Source organism: Nicotiana tabacum, chromosome 16, assembly GCF_000715075.1.
Source record: "Nicotiana tabacum cultivar K326 chromosome 16, ASM71507v2, whole genome shotgun sequence".
In the NCBI taxonomy this organism is placed as follows: Eukaryota; Viridiplantae; Streptophyta; class Magnoliopsida; order Solanales; family Solanaceae; genus Nicotiana; species Nicotiana tabacum.
Genome location: NC_134095.1, coordinates 163,820,302 through 163,842,285, shown reverse-complemented (window position 1 = coordinate 163,842,285; position 21,984 = coordinate 163,820,302). Strand labels below are relative to the sequence as shown.

Below are 21,984 nucleotides of genomic sequence, written 5' to 3'. Positions count from 1 at the left end.
AAATGAAAATGAAAATGAAGATAGATACATTCACAAAAAAAAGGTTACATTACAATGACATAATTTCAATTTCCAACTGTTGTCAATAGTTGGTAGTCACACACATACATTTCTTGAGTTTGCTTTTACATTCCACATTTCAGTAGTTAGTACTTATTTTGGTCAGCAACATTGCACATAGAAGATGGTGATCTTGCTTTTGACTGTTAGCTAACTTTGCCTTCCCCTTCAGCCTGGGTAAGGCAGCCTGCCATAACAAAAGAAAATTAATTCAAAACAGGTCATCTGCACGATAAATTATATGTAAATCTCGATGATAAACATTAATAGGAAACTCAGTTAAAATGATAACTGACCTGCTATCTCACATGTTAAAATTCATTGATTATATAAATTCTTTTTATATGAACAGTATATGCGGGGGGGGGGGGGGGGAACTAACCCGAGCTTTAGAGAAGTATCGGAACTGTGGTCCTCTAGATTGGCGGCAGTAGTGGCATTATTGACGGACTCAGAGGATTGACGTTCCTCGTAATATATGTTTTCTGATCCAACTGCTACTACAATTGCTGGATGTTTGCTGCTGTTGTTCGATATCTCCATTACCTTCACAAAGAGTTGGCAGTAGTTATTATCAGTAAGTATGAAGGGAAGCATTGATGCAACAATAAAAGTTAGCGTTAGTGTGACCTTCTGGTCACAGGTTCAAACTGCAGAAATAGCCTCTTGCAGAAGTTCAAGGTAAGGCTGCATGCAATGACATGACTCAATACGGTCCGGCCTTTCCCGGACCCGCGCGTGACGGGAGCTTAGTGCACCGAGCTGCTGCAAACCCTGCCACCAGTTAATAAAGAGACTTTCCAGTTGTGTTCTTACCTGCTGTTTCATTCTTTCATTCTCTTCCATTAGTTGTATGCCCTGTAGATTATACAATATCTTCAGCCTTGTGAAATATTATGAAAGTGAAAATATGATAGGCAATTTTGTAGAATGTAAATTCATTAACTACTCGAATTTTAAGCTTTGGTATATATAATACTCTTTATAATTCATATCATATCAAATCTACTTTTCAACCATCATTTTTATTTAATTTTTCACTGTCACCGATGTAATACGCAAGTCAAAGTAACATTATTTTTTAAAATTTTGCGTCCAGTCAAATAATATTATATACCTGAAAGAAAAGAGTATCGGTTGCTAACCTTTTCTTGAAGCTGATGGATCTCTTTCATTATTTTGTCACCCTAAGAAAATAAAAACAAAGCAAGTTTCATGAAGACACCATTAGCTTTAGCAATTCATGTACATAAACAAAGTGCGCGGATCCTGCCCGATTTTTATTTCCATCCCAATCAAATCTGACCTACGCATCTAAAACAATGACTAACCTTCTTCTCAATGACGCGGCTCAATCCAGCTTCAAGAGATTTCTCCAATTGTTGCAACTCCTCAACACTTAATCCTTGAAGCTCTTCTCCCCTCATTTGCCTGTTTCCATTTCATGTTAAATCTCATTTTGCATTTTTTAACCCAAAAAATTATTGATAGAACTATCTATACCTCAGTTGATGGCTTTTCTGAGAAATTTCCTTGGTTAATCTAGCGTAATCGCTGTTCTCTACCAGCTGCAAAGAATACTTTCCATCTTTAGAACAAAAGGAAGTAGAAAGTCGAAATAACTACAAATGCAAACACAAAAACTCTGAAAGTACAATGGATCAAGAAATTTACCTGCAGCTCAAGTGAAGGCTGCTCCAATTTCTGCAGATTCTTCGAGAGCAAATTATGCCTTTCAAGAATTTCTTTCATGCTTCACAGAACAAAATAAATTTTTAATATCACATCATCTCGAGATTATCAAAATGGCGACACATGATCAGTTGACTCCAAGACGAACACGCACTTTTGAAGTATATTAGCTTTCCAAAAAGGTGTAAAGTAGTGGAATAAACCTAAAGAAGAAGCATCTGCTTAGCTAGTATAACCTTTTAGCTAACATGCTGGAGGAAAGAGTAGCTTTTCAAAGAAGGTGTAAGCATTTCATCAACCGATCGAGAAGATGAAGCAGCATTGCTAATCTCAGTCAGTTGTTGGTTTGTGCCATAAACGATCATATCACCATGTTCATACTCTATAAATATTTTATCACTGCTTTGATGTTCCCGCAAAAAGATTTTGCAACATAACACAAGCAATTACAATTCATACTTCCAGATAAATATTGTAATTATTCATACCCTATCCTAGTATTCTGAATCTACTATTCAAGCTCCAAAAGTTTTGCACAGAGAGGAGTGCCCAGTTAAATACTTTTTTATCGTTTCAGTTCTCTTTCGCTCCCTTTATAGTCCTGCAAATTATCACATTTCTTTGTATGGAGCTAAAAATCCTTTCGTGTTTGGAAGGCCAGCACCAGCGTCAATAACATAATATTTATCTACCAAAATGAAATAACATTAAACTAGCTAACAGCATTAAAAATCTAATGTAGTTAAAGTCTAATACAGTGTGGCAGAAATGAAACTTTGGCACTAGGTCAACAATGGCATTCTTAAGCACTCTACTATTTTGTTTAGTACCTTCCCATCCAGCTGCAATAAAAGGGATCCAACTCCTCTCCATTTATCTTTTCTCCATTTTCCCCAAGTTCTTGTTAAGATTAAGGACACATGGCATAAGTTAGATAATGGCTAAGATTTAATTAATTAAAGTGTTAGAAACCAAAGAAGTTCTATATTTCATATCTAGAAGAGAAGATTACAAGGCCTATTTATAATACTAATTCACCTAATCTATTAGTTGACATACACCTAATTACACCTACTATACAACTCATATACATGTGCTAGCTATGATGTAGTACATGTGTATACATGTGCTACACAACTTGTATTACACCTACTATACAACTCATATACATATGCTAGCTATGATGTACTACATGTGTATACATGTGCTAGACAACTTGTATGTCAACACTCCCCCTCAAGTTGGAGCATATATATTGATCATGCCCAACTTGTTACAAATATATTCAACTCGAGCTCCATCCAAAGCTTTTGTGAAAATGTCTTCCAATTGATCTCCAGTTCTAACATGACCTGTAGAGATGAGCTTTTGTTGAATCTTTTCACGAACAAAGTGACAATCTATTTCAATGTGCTTAGTCCTTTCGTGAAATACAGGATTAGAGGAGATATGACGAGCAGCTTGATTATCACACCACAACTATGCTGGCAATGTAGTTTGGAAGCCAACTTCACTTAATAGTTGATGTACCCATACAACCTCACACACAGATTGTGCCATAGCTCTGTATTTTGCTTCCGCACTAGATCGAGATACGACATTTTGTTTCTTACTCTTCCACGAAATCAAGTTTCCACCAACAAAAACGCAATATCCTGTCATGGATTTCCTATCGGCTTTTGACCCTGCCCAATCTGCATCTGTGAAATACTCAATATTAGTGTGTTCATTATTCTTATATACTAGACCCCGTCCTGGAGATCCCTTTATATAACAAAGAATCGGCTCCAGAGCCGCCCAATGCCTGACTGTTGGGGAAGACATAAACTGACTCACAATGCTGACAGAGTATGCGATATCGGGACGAGTTACTGTATGATAGTTCAGTTTCTCAACCAATCTCCTATATTTCTCTGGATCTTCGAATAACTCACCGTCTTCTTTCACGAGTTGTGTGTTAGGAACCATTGGCATGCTGCATGGTTTAGATCCCAACTTTCCATTTTCAGCTAACAAGTCAAGAGTATATTTCCTTTGGGACAAGAAGATGCCTTTCTTGCTCCGTGTAACTTCAACTCCCAAAAAATACTTTAGTTGCCCTAAATCTTTCGTCTGAAATTGAGTGTGAAGGAAAGACTTTAGAGTTGAAATTCCTGTAATATCACTTCCAGTAATAACGATGTCATCAACATATACTACCAATAAAAGAATACCATCATCAGACTTTTTATAAAACACCGTATGATCGCAATTGCTTTTCTTCATCCCATATTCTAGAATAGCCTCACTAAATCTGCCAAACCAAGCACGGGGACTCTGTTTCAGCCCATAAAGAGATTTTCGAAGACGACATACCTTTCCACATTCCCCCTGAGCAACAAACCCAGGTGGTTGCTCCATATATACTTCTTCCTGAAGATCTCCATGTAGAAAAGCATTCTTTATATCAAGCTGATGCAGAGGCCAATCATAAGTAGCTGCCATGGAAATGAATAATCGAACAGAAGCTAACTTGGCGACCGGGGAAAAAGTATCCAAATAGTCGACTCCATAGGTCTGTGCATACCCTTTTGCAACAAGGCGTGCCTTAAGGCGAGCTACTGTCCCATCGGAGTTAAACTTAACAGCAAATACCCACTTGCACCCAATAGCCTTTTTGTTAGTGGGCAGATCGGCCAACTCCCAAGTACCATTCTCATCTAAAGCCATCATCTCTTCTATCATTTCATCATGCCAACCTGGGTGGGACAATGCTTCACGAAACAGTTTTAGGTATCCTAGCAGAATCTAATGATGCAATAAACGAGCTAGAAGAAGTAGACAAATGGTCATAAGACACAAAAGAAGAAATATGATAAGTACATTGTCGTGTACCTTTGCGAATGGCAATAGGAAGATCCAAACTAGGATCTGAAACACAGGAGGTTGGATCTACCGACGAAGCAGAAGTGGGTAAAGGATCGGGTTCTGAGGTTTGTTGTCGCCTGGTATACACACGAAGAACAGGTGGCTGCTCGGATGGTCGATCGAGGGAAACGGGTGACTGAGGAAGAGGTGTTGGAGAACTAACTGGATGTGTGACAGTGTAGACCAAAGTATCATCTTCTTCCTCAGGACTGTTATAAACATATGAAGAAAAGAACGGATAATTTTCATGGAATGTGACATCGGCAGACACTAAGTACCTTTTGAGATCTGGAGAATAACACCGATAACCTTTCTGAAGATGTGAGTACCCTAAGAACACACACTTAAGGGCCTTTGGATCTAATTTAGTTACTTGTGGACGAACATCACGAACAAAACAAGTACAACCAAATATTTTGGGTTCAATAGGAAATAATGGCTTAGAGGAAAAACGAATGTTGTAAGGAATATTACCATTAAGTACAGAAGATGACATACGATTTATTAAAAAACAAGCTGTAGAGACGGCATCAGCCCAAAAACATTTTGGCACTTTCATTTGAAAGAGGAGTGCTCGGCCTACTTCAAGAAGATGTCTATTTTTTCGTTCCGCAACCCCATTTTGAAAAGGGGTGTCAACACAAGAAGATTGATGTAGAATACCATTTGTAGCCATATAATCTTTAAACAAATCCGAAAAATATTCTTTTGCATTGTCGCTCCTTAAATTACGAACGGAAACATTAAAATGAGTTTTTATTTCAGCACAAAAAGCACAAAAAATTGAAAACAACTCCGAACGATTTTTCATTAAATATAACCAAGTAACACAAGAATGATCATCCACAAAGGTAACAAAATATCTAAAACCAGTTTTAGAGATAATAGGACATGGACCCCAAACATCGGTGTGAACTAACTCAAAAGGTAAGTCGACCCGTTTATTGACTCTAGAAACTTTAGGAAGGCGATGGTGTTTAGCAAACTGACATGACTCACAATCTGAAGAGGAAATACTCTGAAACTGAGGATATAACTTCTTCAAACTAGACAAGGATGGATGACCCAATCGGCAGTGTACATCAAAGGGAGACAACACAGTTGAACAAGAAATGGATTTCGGCACCTGTGATTCAAGAACATAGAGACCCCAGACTCAGAACCTTTACCAATAATCTGCTTCGTCGTAAGATCCTGAAAAAGACAATAATTGGGAAAAAATGAGACACAACAATTTAAAGTACGAGTAAGTTTACTGACAGATATTAGATTGAAAGAAAAATCAGGCAAATTTAAGACGGAACTAAGGGAAAGAGAAGATATTGGGTTAACAGTGCCAGACCCTAAAATATATGAGGTAGACCCATTGGCTAAAGTAACTGTGGAACATTGGGTATGTGACTGAAAAGTGGAAAAGAGTTTAGAGTTACATGTCATATGATCTGTAGCACCAGAATCAATGACCCATTTGGATGTCGAAGAGAGGAGACACTTAGTGGTTTTACCTGACTCGGGGATAGTATTGATAGGAGGAGATGATGACTGAGATGGTGAAATAGTCTCGGAAGTGGCGATGTTGGCATACTGAGATCTTTTGTTCTTATTCTGAAGCTTCACATAATAACGTATGGTATGACCGAGCTCATGACAATAAAAACATTCAACTTCCCCTTGTTTTAAGTCTCGACTATCGCTACTCCGATTGCGATTACTATGACTCCTATTCTTTTGGACGCGGCTAAGCAGAGCACCACTATCGATTGTGGCTGTCGGACCTGGATGAGACTTTTCAGTACGCAACACTCTTGTAAAGGCCTCTTTCAAGGAAGAGATAGCAGTCCCAGATAAAATCTGCGATTTGGCCCCTTCAAATTTGGGAGAAAGACCAGAAAGGAAACTCATGACCGCCAGCCTGTTGTACCTTCACATCTGGACTAAACGGCAATATAACATTAAGCTCATCATACACCTTCTTAAACTCTGAGAAGTAAGTGGTGAGAGAGCGATCTTGCATGGATGGATGGTAAAATGTCTGGCACACATCATACATGCGAGACAAGTTTCCTTTGCCAGAGTACAAAAAATCTAAATAATCTATTAGATCCTTCACATAATCACAATGAGAAACTAGATCATTTACCTCACTGTGCATCGAATTCTTGATTTGGAGAAACAATTTTGCATCCTCCTTTAACCAGACTGATTTAGTCTCATCCTTGGGTGGATCATCAACCAAGTGGTTCTCTTTGTCGATGCTCCGCAAATAGAGACGGATCGTCTTACTCCAATCCATGTAATTGGAACCCATGAACTTATTCTCCGTAATTTTGGACATAACCGGAATGACATCAACGGTAGGTTTCGTTTCAGTCATCTTGCACCCGAATAATAGCAGAATCAAATAGTAAAGAACAGTGCAGTGAAATTTGAATAGTGCAGTGAACAGTGATATTTGAACAGTACAGTGAACAGTGAATAGTAATATTTGAACAGTGAACAGTGCCGGAACAGTGATCTTGGAAAATGAAAGTTGTCAGGAAAAAAAAATTCTGACAGTACCACTTTGGTCGGAATAGTGAGTAGAAAAATCTGTAAAGAAGCAGTCGGGGCAAAAAATGGCCGAAAATAGTAAAATAGAATCAAAGCAGCGAAAGACTGTTCTGAATAAAAATAATTCGAACGAGGAAAAAAAATTTCCAACAACAAACTGATGAAAAAACTTCAATGCTCTAATACCATGTTAGAAATCAAAGAAGTTCTATATTTCATATCTAGAAGAGAAGATTACAAGGCCTATTTATAATACTAATTCACTTAATCTATTAGTTGTCATACACCTAATTACACCTACTATACAACTCATATACATGTGCTAGCTATGATGTAGTACATGTGTATACATGTGCTACACAATTTGTATTACACCTACTATACAGCTCATATACATGTGCTAGCTATGATGTAGTACATGTGTATACATGTGTTAGACAACTTGTATGTCAACATAAAGCAAAATCCTAACCATGGTTTAAATAATTAATAACTTGTTCATAAATATATTAAAAAATTCTCTCTCTTGTAGAAATTGTTCAGTGTATCTTTTTGTTGGAATCAAATTTAAAACTTTTTTCACTTGAAGTGGGGCTTCATTGTTACAGAATTGTAATTGCTTCTAACAATTTTTTCATATTTCATACACAATTCAGTGTGTATGGAATTACAGGATGCCCTTTTTTTTGGTTCTGTGGAGTCCAAGTAAAAAATAGATGTCAAATTGCTTCATCTAGAATTTTATTACTACTTGAAGAAGTTGTTCAGTGTAATTTTTTTTGGTTGGAATCAAAGTTAAAAATCTCTTTTTAGACGATGTAATAATGCTAATAGGGATTTTGTCTTGTCGGAGTAGGAAATGAGTTAAAATATAATATAAGAGGTATAATAGTTCATATTCAAAAGGAAATGGAATGAATTGTAGATACGTTATAATGATTGTTTTTACTTGGACTCATGAAAGACAAAAATTACTTTGATTCCAACAAAAAAATATTCTGAACAATTTCTACAAGAGAGATAATTTTTAATATATTTATGGACAAATTATTAATTATTTAAACCATGATTAGAATTTGCTTTAATTAATTAAATCTTAGCCATTAATTCTAACTTATGTCACGTGTCCGTAATCTAAACAAGAACTTGGAGAAAATGGAGAAACGAGAATGGAGAGGAGTTGGATCCCAATAACGGTGAACTGCATATCAAAGTTGCAAGCACATAGGACATTTTTCGAAGTGTTTCCTTTGCAATTACGATATGCTTGTTGCTTGTTTCTTGAGTGTTCCATCAATTTCACCAACACAATCTTACCAAATAGAGAATCCATTAAATAGAATTACTAGATGTTTATAAGAGGTGGCTGACTAACCTTCAAGTGAAACCAAGACCACAAAAAATAATCATGAACATGTTTGGATTTTACCTTAAAGTAAGGTCAAATGCAGTTATTATGTCGAATATTAGGATGTATGACAGTCATATTCTTTTGGGCAGATAACTATTGATGTCATCCGACTAATTGCCTTAGCGGTTGTTCTAACGTTTTGATTAATTATCTCGAGTTTGAAAATATCACTTGCCAAGCGCTAACTATCATTACGTACAACAACAATCAAGAAAATAGTCACATACTCCTTAATTGAAACATGCGTGGTTTGGATATGGTATAACCAAAAGAGGGGGTCGTTTCATAAAATCCAAACCGAACATCAATCCACGCGTGTTCCAATTGAGAAGTTTGTGACTATTTTTCCGGCTACTGTTACACGTAAAATAGTTAGCACTAAACAAGTGAATGTTTGAATATTTTCAACATTCACTAGAGACAATTAAACAGTACGTTAAACATTCGCTAAGACAATACGTCAGATGACAACAATAGTTATGTCCAAATAATATGACATCCATCCAAATATTCGACACAGTAACTGTTTTTGGCCTTACGTTAAGGTACAATTTAAAATTGTTTCGTGATTATTTTTTATGGCCTCAGTTTCACATTGAGGTTAGTTAGCCACCTCCTTTAAACTCCTAGTATTTCGTTCTTGCAAAAACTTATTTTATCAGATAAATTCTCCACTTGGCGTTGGAAGGATTGTATATGTGCAATTTATGAAACATATCTACAAGCGGACCCAACAAACAAGCAACATGCATATCGTAACCGTAAAGTGAACATTTTGTTAAATGTCCTAGGTGCATGCGATTTTGATATGCAGTTCACCTTTATCGCAACTTGGTGGGAAGGTACTACATATGACAATAAAGTACCGGAAAGTATGATTGCTGACCCAACGGCAAAATTTTTTTCTCTACTACATGGCATAAAACTTTAAATACATTAGATTATTAATGTTGTTAGCTAGTTTGATGAATTACATTTATTTCATTCTGGTAGATAAATATTACCTGTTCTTTAAAGCACGAAAGAGTTTTAGCTCCATAGAAAGAACCGCAGGACCTTTTGCATGACTACAAGAGTGAAAGAGACTTCGAAATAGTAAATAACTATTTAACTATATGCACTTTTCTGTACTATGTTGCTCGGACTCTTCGAAAATATTGTCGGGTGCGCGTTGGATCCTCCAAAAATAGTGTATTTTTGGAGGATCCGATTCTTACAGTATGTGATGTGTGTTGCGGAAGCCAAATGTATATAGTGTGAATAAGTCACAACTACTATACCAAAAATTATGACAGCCACCAAATAATAAATAAGACAATAAAACAACAATAAAGGAAACACCAGAATTTACGAGGTTCGGCTAATTTTGCCTACTCCTCGGACACAACCAATATTTTATTCCACTCCAAAAATACAAGTGAAATAATACTAAAGAGAGAAGATACAAATGCCTTAAACAGATGAGAAGGCAAATGAGAGGTGTGTCTCAATCCTAAACATTAGGCCTTCTTTTATAGGGGAAAAATCCCCTCCAAACTTAACTCCCAACCAATGTGGGACTTTGGCATTTTGCCAAACTTCAACAAATCTCCACCTTGGCAAAATTCCACATTTTCAATTCTCTCTCAATAACAAATTTTGGTTGTGTCTTCATCTTCAATCTTCAGTGTTCAACAATGTTGATCAAATCCAAACAATGTTGAAACTTGACCGCAGTCACCACCTTTGTCAGCATATCAGCAGGATTCTCTGTAGTATGAATTTTCTTCACCGTGACTCCACCTTCTTCTATGATTTCTCGTACGAAATGATACCGAACATCAATGTGCTTTGTCCTTGCATGATAAACTTGGTTCTTCGCTAATTGAATAGCACTTTGACTATCACAAAAAATTGTGATACCTTTTTGTTCAACACCAAGCTCCTTTAGCAATCCTTGAAGCCAAATTGCCTCTTTCACAGCATCTGTAATAGCCATGTACTCTGCCTCTGTTGTAGACAAAGCAACTGTTGACTGCAAAGTAGACTTCCAACTAACGGGTGCCTTTGCAAAAGTAAACACATAACCAGTAGTTGATCTTCGTTTGTCCATATCACCCGCAAAATCTGAGTCACAATATCCAACTACAGACTGATTGTCTTCCTGCTCAAAAACTAACCCGACATCTACAGTATTATGAATATACCGTAGAATCCACTTCACAGCTTGCCAATGCTCCTTCCCTGGATTGTGCATATATCTGCTAATAACTCCAACAGCTTGTGAAATGTCAGGCCTTGTGCAAACCATTGCATACATCAAGCTACCAACAACATTTGCGTATGGTACCTTTGACATATACTCTCGTTCAGCTTCATCCATTGGCGACATAGTAGTACTTAGCTTAAAATGGGAAGCAAGTGGAGTACTAACTGGCTTAGTCTTGTCATCTATGCCAAAACGTTGAAGTACTCTCTTCAAATATTCCTTTTGAGATAAACAGAGTTTCTTTGAACGTCTATCTCTAATTATCTCCATGCCAAGAATTTTCTTTGCCTCACCCAAATCCTTCATCTCGAACTCCTTCTTCAGTTGAATCTTCAACTTATCAATTTCTTCCAAATTCTTGGAAGCTATCAACATATCATCAACATATAGGAGAAGATATACAAAGGAACCATCTTTAAGCTTGTGCAAATACACACAATGATCGTATTTGCTTCTCTTGTACCCTTGCCGCAACATAAACTCGTCAAATCGCGTGTACCATTGTCTAGAAGATTGTTTCAATCCGTACAACGATTTTTCAAGTTTGCACACCATATTTTCTTTTCCAGCAACTTTGAATCCTTCTGGCTGAGTCATGTAGATTTCCTCCTCCAAGTTTCCATGTAAAAACGCAGTTTTTACATCCATCTGAACTAGTTCCAAATCCAATTGTGCTACCAAAGCCAACATAATTCTAATGGAGGAATGTTTTACAACTGGAGAAAACACTTCATTGTAATCAATTCCCTCCTTTTGAGCATATCCTTTGGCCACCAATCTTGCTTTGTAGCGAACATCTAATTGGTTAGGAAATCCTTCTTTCTTTGCAAATACCCATTTGCACCCAATTGCTTTCTTTCCCTTCGGGAGATTGGCCAATCTCCATGTATGATTCTGATGAATGGACTGTATTTCATCATTCATGGCAATCCTCCACTTATCTTCTTCTGAACTTTGGACAGCGTCTTTATAAGTAGTAGGAACATCATCAGCTACAATTGAGGTTGCACAAGCAACCGTCTCTATGAGACGAACATGTTTCGTTATTGTTCTTTTTGGCCTGCTGGTTGCTATTGATTCAAGTTGTTGTTGAGATTCCTGAGTTGGAATCTCCTCTACTGGCTCTCCTTCCAGAGGGTAATCTTCATTTGTTTCCTCCTCTGCTTCTTGTGTAGGAAAAATAAATTTTCCCTCAAACTCCACCTGCTTAGAAGCACCTTCATTTTGTTTGGTATCTTCTGTTACCTTATTTACCATAGCAAATTCATCAAAGGTAACATCTCTGCTGAATATTACTTTCTTTGTCATAGGACACCATAAGCGATATCCTTTGACTCCAGAAGTAATTCCCATAAAAATAGTCTTCTTTGCCCTTGGATCCAATTTTGACTCCGTCACATGATAATATGCAGTTGAGCCAAACACGTGCAAAGAGTTATAATCTACAGCAGGTTTTCCGTACCATTTTTCAAATGGTGTTTTGCCATCAATAGCAGCAGATGGTAGACGATTAATGAGGTGGCATGCATATGTAATTGCCTCAGCCCAAAATTCTTTGCCCAAGCCAGCATTGGACAACATACACCGTACCTTCTCCAGCAAGGTCCGGTTCATACGTTCTGCTACTCCATTCTGTTGTGGTGTATGTCTAACAGTGAAGTGTCGTATGATGCCATCATTTTCACAGACCTTATTGAAATGATCATTTTTGTATTCACCTCCATTGTCTGTGCGAATACACTTGATTCTCCTGCCTGTCTGATTCTCCACCATCGTCTTCCATTTGAGAAAAATTTCCAACACTTCATCTTTGCTCTTCATTGTATACACCCATACTCTTCGGGAAAAATCATCAACAAAGGTTACAAAATAGTGCTTCCCACCCAATGAAGGTGTTTTGGAAGGACCCCAAACATCAGAGTGTACATAATCCAAAATGCCTTTAGTATTATGGATCGCTGTACCAAATTTAACCCTTGTCCGTTTCCCTTTAACACAATGCTCACAAAACTCCAAGTTGCAAGCCTTTACTCCTTTTAACAATCCTTGATCTGATAGAGTTTTCAAGGATTTTCCTCCAGCATGTCCCAAGCGCATGTGCCATAGCTTGGTTGCTTCTGCCTCTTTGTCGTCACTGGATGTTACTGTCGCTGTCCCAATAACTGTACTGCCACGATAGCGGTACATATTATTATTCTTCCGATTAGCCTTCATTACCACTAGTGCACCAGAGCATACTCTCATCACTCCATTTTCTGCAATGATTTTGAACCCTTTTGATTCTAGGGCTCCCACAGAGATGAGATTCTTCTTCAAATCCGGTACATATCGAACATCTATCAATGTTCTGATCATTCCATCATGGTTCCTTAATCGTATTGAACCAATGTCATATGAGGTAAGAGGGCTGTTATCCGCTGTGTGGATGACTCCATATTCTCCTTCTTGAAATTCCACGAACCAGTCCCTGTTGGGACACATATGATAGCTACAAGCCGAGTCCATCAACCATATGTCTGATGATGTTGATGACTCTGTTGTAACTAATGAGAAGTCTGAATCATCACAATCAGCTACATTTGAATCCATAATAGCCTTTCCATTGTTATGTTTGGCCTTATTCTTCAACTTCGGACAGTCTTTCTTCCAGTGCCCTTTTTCTCGACAAAAGGCACATTCATCTTTGCTGGGTCTGGATCTTGACTTGGATCTTCCCTTCTTTGTCCTCGTTTGATTTTGAGGACGACCCCTCACAAACAGTGCTTCTCCTTCTCCGCCCTTCTGTTTTTCTCGCTTTCTTTGTTCATAGCTGTACAAAGCTGAACAAACTTCTCTGAGAGAAATTTCGTCATTTCCATGGAGTAGAGTAGTTTCAAGGTGCTCGTACTCATCAGGAAGTGACGCCAACAACATTAAGGCCAAGTCACCATCATCATAAGTTGTATCCATATTTTGCAAATCTGTGACCAACTTATTGAAACTGGTGATATGTTCATTCATCGTGGTACCAGGAACATAGGTGAAGTGAAACAGTCTCTTCTTCATGTACAATTTATTTTGACTGTTTTTCTTCAAAAATTTATCCTCCAGTGCTTTCCATAATTTACTTGCAGAAGTTTCCTTTGTGTATGGATATTTCTGCTCTCTAGCAAGGTAGGATCGAATGGTACCGCAAGCAACACGGTTGATAATTCTCCAATCTTCTTCTCCAATAACATCTGGTTTCTTTTCTTCAATGGCCAGATCTAGCCCTTGTTGAAAAAGGACATCTAGAACCTCGCCTTGCCACATCCCAAAATGTCCGGACCCGTCAAAAATTTCTACCGCAAATTTCGCATTTGACACAATTCTTGTCATAAGCGAAGATGCCAATGATGACGTATTGTTGACACTTGATGTAGATTCTTCTTGTTTATTGTCCCCCATATTTGACACAAATATTATTTAATAGCTGACGACACAAATCAAGATTATTTCCTTTCTGATGTAGAAGATCAGACTAAGCTGCAACTACAGAGCATACTCAGACAGAACCTTGACTCAGTTACCAAGATAAATCTTTTCTGATGTGGAAGATCAGACTATGCTGCAACCACAGAGCATACTTAGACAGTACCTTGGCTCTGATACCAATTGTTGCGGAAGCCAAATGTATATAGTGTGAATAAGTCACAACTACTATACCAAAAATTATGACAACCACCAAATAATAAATAAGACAATAAAACAACAATAAAGGAAACACCAGAATTTACGAGGTTCGACTAATTTTGCCTACTCCTCGGACACAACCAATATTTTATTCCACTCCAAAAATACAAGTGAAATAATACTAAAAAGAGAAAATACAAATGCCTTAAACAGATGAGAAGGCAAATGAGAGGTGTGTCTCAATCCTAAACATTAGGCCTTCTTTTATAGGGGAAAAATCCCCTCCAAACTTAACTCCCAACCAATGTGGGACTTTGGCATTTTGCCAAACTTCAACAGTCCGCACAACATAGCTTCTGTATGCAATATGATTGAAAGAACTTTTGGAGCATTAAAAAGTACACTGAGAATGCTACGGTAAGCCATGATTAATTATGATGTAGACACGCAATTATGAATTGTAATTGCTTGTGTTGTGTTGTATAATTTTTTTGCTGGAACATCAAAGCAGCAATGAAATATTTAGTATGAACATGACGATATAGTTGTTTACGGCACTGATCAACAACAGATTGAAATTGACAATTTGGAAATGCATGCTCGAGTAAAAAGATTGTTAGCATAATGTGAGAGGACTATACTTAAGAAAAGCTAGTTACTATTGCTGTTGCTTTTTTGTACTAATAGATTATTGTAATAGAAATACAAAATTGACGAATTGCAATAGCATATAGTAGCTCGTACATGTGTAATCAGTTGTTATAAGAATAGCGTGTGATGGTTTGGGATAATTTATTTACTAATTTACTAAAAAATGATAATTTTCTTCTCAGCTTATCTCTATACAGAATTAATTTTGATATTTTTTATAATAACACAATTATATTTAAGAATTAGGCAGGTTTAGTTCTTTGTTTCAGGTAGAATGGTCAAGTTGGAACGATGTTGATAATTTTTACAATATTCGAAAGATATTGACTGCAGTATGAGCTTTCTTTTACCTATAGGATTAACAAGTGCTGCCGCAATATGTTGAACATCACATATTCCCCGACTTTGATAAAAATTTTAATTTATTTTTATCCTTGTAATTGACATAGACCCCAGTTCTCTAATAAAATGAGGATACTACATTGGGAATAGTCGGGATAGCTCAATTGGTAGAGCAGAGGACTGAAAATCCTCGTGTCACCAGTTCAAATCTGGTTCCTGGCACATGATTAATTTGTATGGGTCTCTCTTCCCTCGAATTAATTTCTAATTAATTGATATGAATCAACATACATATTCTTTTAGAGTCTAGATTAGAATAGTAGCTTTATCCAGTTTGGCGAGATATACCCCGTCTATGTTCTAGATGGGTAAAGTTTCTTAGATAAAGTATCTAAAAGAATTGGATTCTATCTCCTCTTTTTTTTCTCCTCTTGTTCAACCGAATTTGAATACGTAATACATATTCGAAAGGTTCAATTGATTAATTGTTGAAAGGCTCAAAAGTTGAATCCGAATCTAGGGGGATTGAAATAGACAAGATTCAGCTCAGATCCAAACATCAACAGTTCTTAATCTTAATATCGGGTAAAGTATATTTTAGTCATTTTATTATAAGACAACGTATGTCAAATTTAATTTTTTTTAGAAATTATCGTCAATTAGATAACTAGGTTCATACACCCCATGACTTCATAAGTGGTTACCACTATCATCTTTTAAATAATTTAAAGATTATTCATAAGAACTGTTATGCAGTGAGTAATTATGTTTAAATTTTATACGGTGAATAATAAGCAGAGATTTTTTATTTTGTTACCTTTAGGAGTATCTTTGCTTTGGAAACTCATGTCCACATATTACAAATATTTGCTCGGTATAAAATAATATACAGTACACATTTTCTAAATAATAATAATAGTGGATGCCACTGGAAGCTAAGTGTAACTATCGTACCCCGCCGTGCTATAAAATGCATCACACCAAGGAACTTACAAGGCAAAAACACAAAGAAAAATTTACTATCTCATTCTGAGCTTAATCAGTATATGAGATAAGCTCAAACAAAACTTATTTACATACTAAACTTGTTTGAGTATACTTTATTCACAATATATATGTAAAGCAATAGCTAGCTTTGTAAACACACACACAGACACACATACCTGGAGCTAGAATAGTCAAAGAGTTTTCCAGTAGTAGAGAAAATGATGAGAGCAACATCAGCATCACATAGAACTGAAAGTTCTTCAGCTTTCTTGAAAAGCCCTCTTCTTCTCTTTGAAAAAGTGACTTGCCTTGCTGTAGCATTATCAATTTTCTTGATCTGAATTTTCTCTTTAACCATTTTGAATATATATACTCCTCAATATTTTCAAGAATTACCCACTTCACAGAATAAACCAAAATATAAAGAGATGGATGTGTAAGAAAATGGGGTTGACCTAATTTCTGTTGAGTGGTGCGCAAGGCTTTCTATTTTGGAGATTATGTTGGGGAACAATCTTTGCAAAAAGCTAGTGAGATTTTTACCAAAATTAGAGGGGGAAAAGAGAACAAAAACCCTAAAGAGAAAGTGTATGTGGGGGAAGGGGAGCTTTGGAAATAGCAAAAACAATCCTTATTTGGCCATTGATTTTGGTTTTAAAGATCCAGGAAAATGGGAGAGAAGAGACTTGTCTTTGTATGAAACACACAATTACATGGTGGGTATAACAGAATAATAAAAGGAGAAAAAAGAGAGTGATAGGCTGAAAAAGAAATTACTTTTTCCTGTTTGGGTTCACTTAATGGTTTGGCTTTGTGCGTGTTCCGTACCTTGGATCGATCCTGATTAATTCAAATTCGTTCCGTGTAAGTTCATTAGAGGGGATCACTTTTATTTAAAAACAATTCATATCGAAAGCTTGAATTCGAATATTTAATTAAGGATAGATGGATCTTATTATTGTGATATAAAGTAGCATGTGTATTAGTCACATGTCTTTCTGTTACATAACAGTTGTTAGTGAGCTGTCCAATAGTTAGTTGCTTAACTTAAATTAGTTGGCTAGTTAGGTGTATAAATGTACCGACTTTTATCTTCAATAGAACAGTGATTTCATTTCTTCTTAAGCTAACTCTCTCTCTCTCTCTCAAACTTCCGCCATTGTTACCCCTCCAAATCTCTTGTATTATAGCATGGTATTAGAACGGGAGATACTGGAATCTCACGCTGTGACACTCTCAAACTGATTGCTGGCTTAAATCTCTCAATTTCGTTTGATCAATTACTGTTATTGATACGATAGTGGGAGAGAACACAATTGACCACACACATCCCCTGTTTTTGGGTCCTTTAGACACTCCAAGCTCTGTATTGATTCCAGTAAAGCTCACGGAATCGAAAAATTATGGGTTATGGAGTAAGTCGATAAGGATTGTATTTTTGGGGAAGAGAAAGCTAGGGTTGTGACCGACACATGCAAAAATAAATCCTACAAGACAACTGATTTACAGGAGTAGTGGGAGACGTGTAATGCTATTGTTTTGTCATGGATCATAAACAATGTATGTGAGGAGCTTCTTGGTGGCATTATATATACATCATGTACTCATCTTGTTTGGTAAGATCTATGGGAGAGATTCGATAAGGTCAATCGAGTAAGAATTTTTCAATTGCATCGTGAAATTTCAACCCTCTCACACGAACTAGCTCAATTTCAATCTATTTAACAAAATTAAAGGAACTTTGGAATAGGTATGATGTGTTATTCCCTTTCTCTAATTGAGGATGCCCTAAGTCTAAGGAAAATATGGAACAACTACATCAACAAGGAGTTATGCAATTCCTCAGCGTTTTGAATGAGTCCTATGGTCAAGCGAGAAGACAAATTCTCATGAAGACAACTGCACTTACGCTAAATCAGGCTTATGCAATGATTGTACATGATGAAATTCAACAGAGTGTGGGTGCTAATGTTATGACTGCCAGAGGTGATCCTTACTTGGCTATGCAAGCAACAAGCATGAGACAAGGATTTCGAGGAAAAAGGCAATTTCTGCAATGCGAGCACTGACGGATGAAAGGTCACACCAAGGAGAATTATTACAAAATCATTGACTATCTATCAGATTTTGTTCCAAAGAAGAAGTAAGGTACAGGGAACTTTGACAACTGGAGAAATTCTGGTAATGGGAATCAAAATCATAGTGGAGGAAGGTCGGATAATTGGAAGAGAGAACCCCTTGCATCTGTGAACCAAGCAGATGTTAGATAATGCTCTCAAGTAGATGGACATGGACAGACAACAACTGAGAACAAGGGATACTACTTCATTGATGCACAGTACAATCAAATTCTAAATTTACTAAACAAAGATTCTGGTGACCACCGGGCTAACATGGAAGGTAATGTTACTTGCTTAATGTCTAATTCCAACCAGAAGGAAGAGGATTGGATTGTTGACTCAGGAGAAACTCATCATATTGCCTCTAAATTAGATCTGTTAACTAACACTAGAGCTACAGACAAATCTAACAATGATAGATTACATCTACCTACATGGGGAATGGCTGATATTACACATACTGGTAGTGTACGTTGCTAGATAAAGAAATAGTGAAAATGTCCTTTATATACCTGATTTTAGGTTTAACCTATTATTAGTCTCAAAGCTCACAAGAGCACTATTTTACAATTTCAACTTCTTTCCTGATTTTTATGTATTTTAGGACCTCTGCAATGGCAGGGTGAATGAGATTGGTAAAGAGATAAGTGGATTATATGTGCTGAGAGATGGAAGATTAACTAACAAGCTAAAGGCCATTTGTGCAATGAGCAGATTGTGTGGAGGAACTAGCAGCCTATGACACATGAGACCGGGACATCCTTCACTATCAACTATGAAGAATATAAAGGAGTTACATAGCTATGTTAGTAGTATAGCAGGGAGTAATTGCTTTGTTTGCCACTTAGCAAAACAGACTAGGTTAAAATTCCCACTTTGTTATTCTAGAGCTAATGGATTGTTTCATCTTGTATACATGGATCTTTGGGGCCCATATAAAGTTCCTACATTTGAAAACAAGCATTACTTCCTAACTATTGTGGATGATACATATGGTTACATTTTTTGCAACTGAAGTCTGAAGTAATAGTAGCAATAAAATAGTTTCTCATATGGTTCAAAATTAATTTGGAGTCATGGTTAAAGTACTGAGATCATATAATGGGACTGAATTCTTTAATTCACAATGTGCAGTTTTGTTGAGTAATCTTGGCATCATTCATCAGAGAAGTTGTCCCTATACTCCTTAACAGGATAGCATAGTAGAAAGGAAACATAGGCATATTCTTGATACTTCTAGGGCCTTGAAATTTCACGGGTCCATTCCTATGAAGTATTGGGGCATGTGTGTGAAAGTTGTAGTGTATTTTATTAATAGGTTACCATCCAGCATTCTATGGGGCAAGGTACCTTTTGAGTTATTACATTATAGGAAGGTTTGTCTTCTTCATTTAAGGGTTCTAGGTTGTCTGTGTTATGCAACAACTCTGCTCAAGGGAGACAAATCTGCTGAGAGAGCCAAAGCAGCAGTTTTGATGAGATACTCTGAAACATAGAAGGGATATATACTTCTGGATTTACAAACTACACACTTTCTTACTAGCAGAGATGTTGTTTTCTAGGAGTCTGAGTTTATTTTTGCCAAAGGAAGCACTAATACGAGCAAAGAATCTGAATTGCTTATGTCTTCTCCTTTACATATGAAGATACCAGATTACAGTGGTACTCCTTGTGGGTCAAACTTACCAGAAACAATAGTAGGTGTAGATTACATAGATGCTAAAGATGATATACAACATGAAGTTGAGGGGACAAGTTCTGATGCAGTAGGTTTTCAGGATGCAGAAGCTCAAAGTCCTAATGCAGAATTCCAGGATGTAGAGGCTCAGAATGAGTTGCATAATGAAATGCAGCAATCACTTGAAGAAGAAAATGAAAATGTACCACCATACACTGTGAGCACATGATTTTTGTTTTATGCAACAATCACTCCAAAAGAAAACAAAATAATAGCAATTGGTCTTGCTGTACAATTTTTGAATTTTTACGTGGCGTTTCGTTAATTATTTGTGATTTTGTCCATTTTTATTTTTTTTTATAAAACAAAATACAAAAAAAAATGTGTGTGTGTCGTGTGTATTTGAACCGTAATTGATTTTAAAAGCAAAATCGTAAAATATATGTGTCTTTTATTCTATTTTTTGTTTGCATTTAATGATTTTATTTTTAATTAAATGTCAATGTGAGTGATAATTGTTGTTTTGAGTATTTATTAATATTGGTATGATTTTGTTTTTAAGAATTTTTATTTAATTATAAGAAGAAAAACATTAGATTTGGGCCAAGATTTTAAATAAAATCAGGCCCAAACCAATGCAAATGACCCACTCCAACCAGGCCTTCTGTAAGATGCCCCAAACGACGCCGTATAGGCATCATTTCTTCGAGCCGTTGATTGGTTCAAAGGAACGGCCCAGATCAGGCCAATCCTTTACCCAAACGACGCCGTATAAGGCCGTCTAATCTCAGCCGTTCAAGCCGGGCTGATCTAACAGCCCTCGTCCGGTCTCCTTTACCCGTTATCAGATCCGACCCAATGAAACCCGGCCTGATCCACCCCAGTATGAAAGCAAACGACACCGTTTCTTTTAATGGAAAGATCACAGCCGTTGATCAGTGGCAATCCAACGGCCAAGACACAATCTTCCACCCCGTATAAAAAGCCTCATATCACACCCTGCCCCCTATCCAAACCCCCCTGCCTTAGTCATCCCTTCCCCAGACCCAAAACCTCAGGAACCCTAGCCGCCCCCTTTACCCTCACCATTAATCCCGACGGCATGGACGCCGGTGACCCCCACCTTAACACCATAGATGCACCTCACCATCCTGAAGCCAAATCCGCCAACCACTTAGCTCGAATCCCCTCCCACCTTCTCGAATCTTCATTTGAAGATTCGAGTCGGAACCTGACTTACACCGATTGACCCCAGTTTCACACCAGACAGTCCCCGGACCTCCTCGTGACCAAACCATGCTTGGTTTGGTCCGAATCTAACCAGGGAAACATAAATCCCAGATCTGCTTTTAGGAGCCCTAGGGTTCCTCGTGACTGATCTGTGTCTGTTTGAGCCAAGTGATTAGGGTCTAATGGACCTTAATCGAAGTGTTTCTCATTTGAGAACACTTCGATTAAAGTCCGTTCAACCCTAAGAAAGATCAATTCGAATCCGAGCTAGGGTTTGCTGATTTTCAAGATTTCAGGTATTTTTGTGTTCTTTTCTATCAGTTCATGAGTCTTGTTGTAATTGAATGTTTGTTTATTGCCCCAAAATGTTAGTTGATTTTATTTCTGAATTGTTGGTCGACTGTGTCCTGTCCGCCTTGCCTGAACCTCTGTGTTTGATCGAGTCTTTCCTCTATTC

General features: G+C 37.1%; 1 protein-coding gene and 1 non-coding gene across 2 annotated transcripts; one reads left to right on the top strand and one right to left on the bottom strand.

The window, feature by feature from the left end:
- Window positions 1-5: 5 nt before the first annotated feature.
- LOC107761120 (MADS-box protein SVP-like) lies at window positions 6-17,197 on the bottom strand. Its single transcript, XM_075233561.1, has 8 exons — window positions 16,676-17,197; window positions 1,735-1,813; window positions 1,564-1,628; window positions 1,392-1,491; window positions 1,206-1,247; window positions 877-918; window positions 443-606; window positions 6-247 (listed from the first exon to the last, which is right to left on the bottom strand). The coding sequence occupies exons 1-8, from the start codon at window positions 16,855-16,857 to the stop codon at window positions 229-231; spliced, it is 693 nt and encodes a 230-aa protein (XP_075089662.1). The 5' UTR covers window positions 16,858-17,197; the 3' UTR covers window positions 6-228.
- TRNAF-GAA (transfer RNA phenylalanine (anticodon GAA)) lies at window positions 15,662-15,734 on the top strand. The gene has a single exon. It is a non-coding gene; the product is annotated as a tRNA-Phe (tRNA).
- Window positions 17,198-21,984: the final 4,787 nt, after the last annotated feature.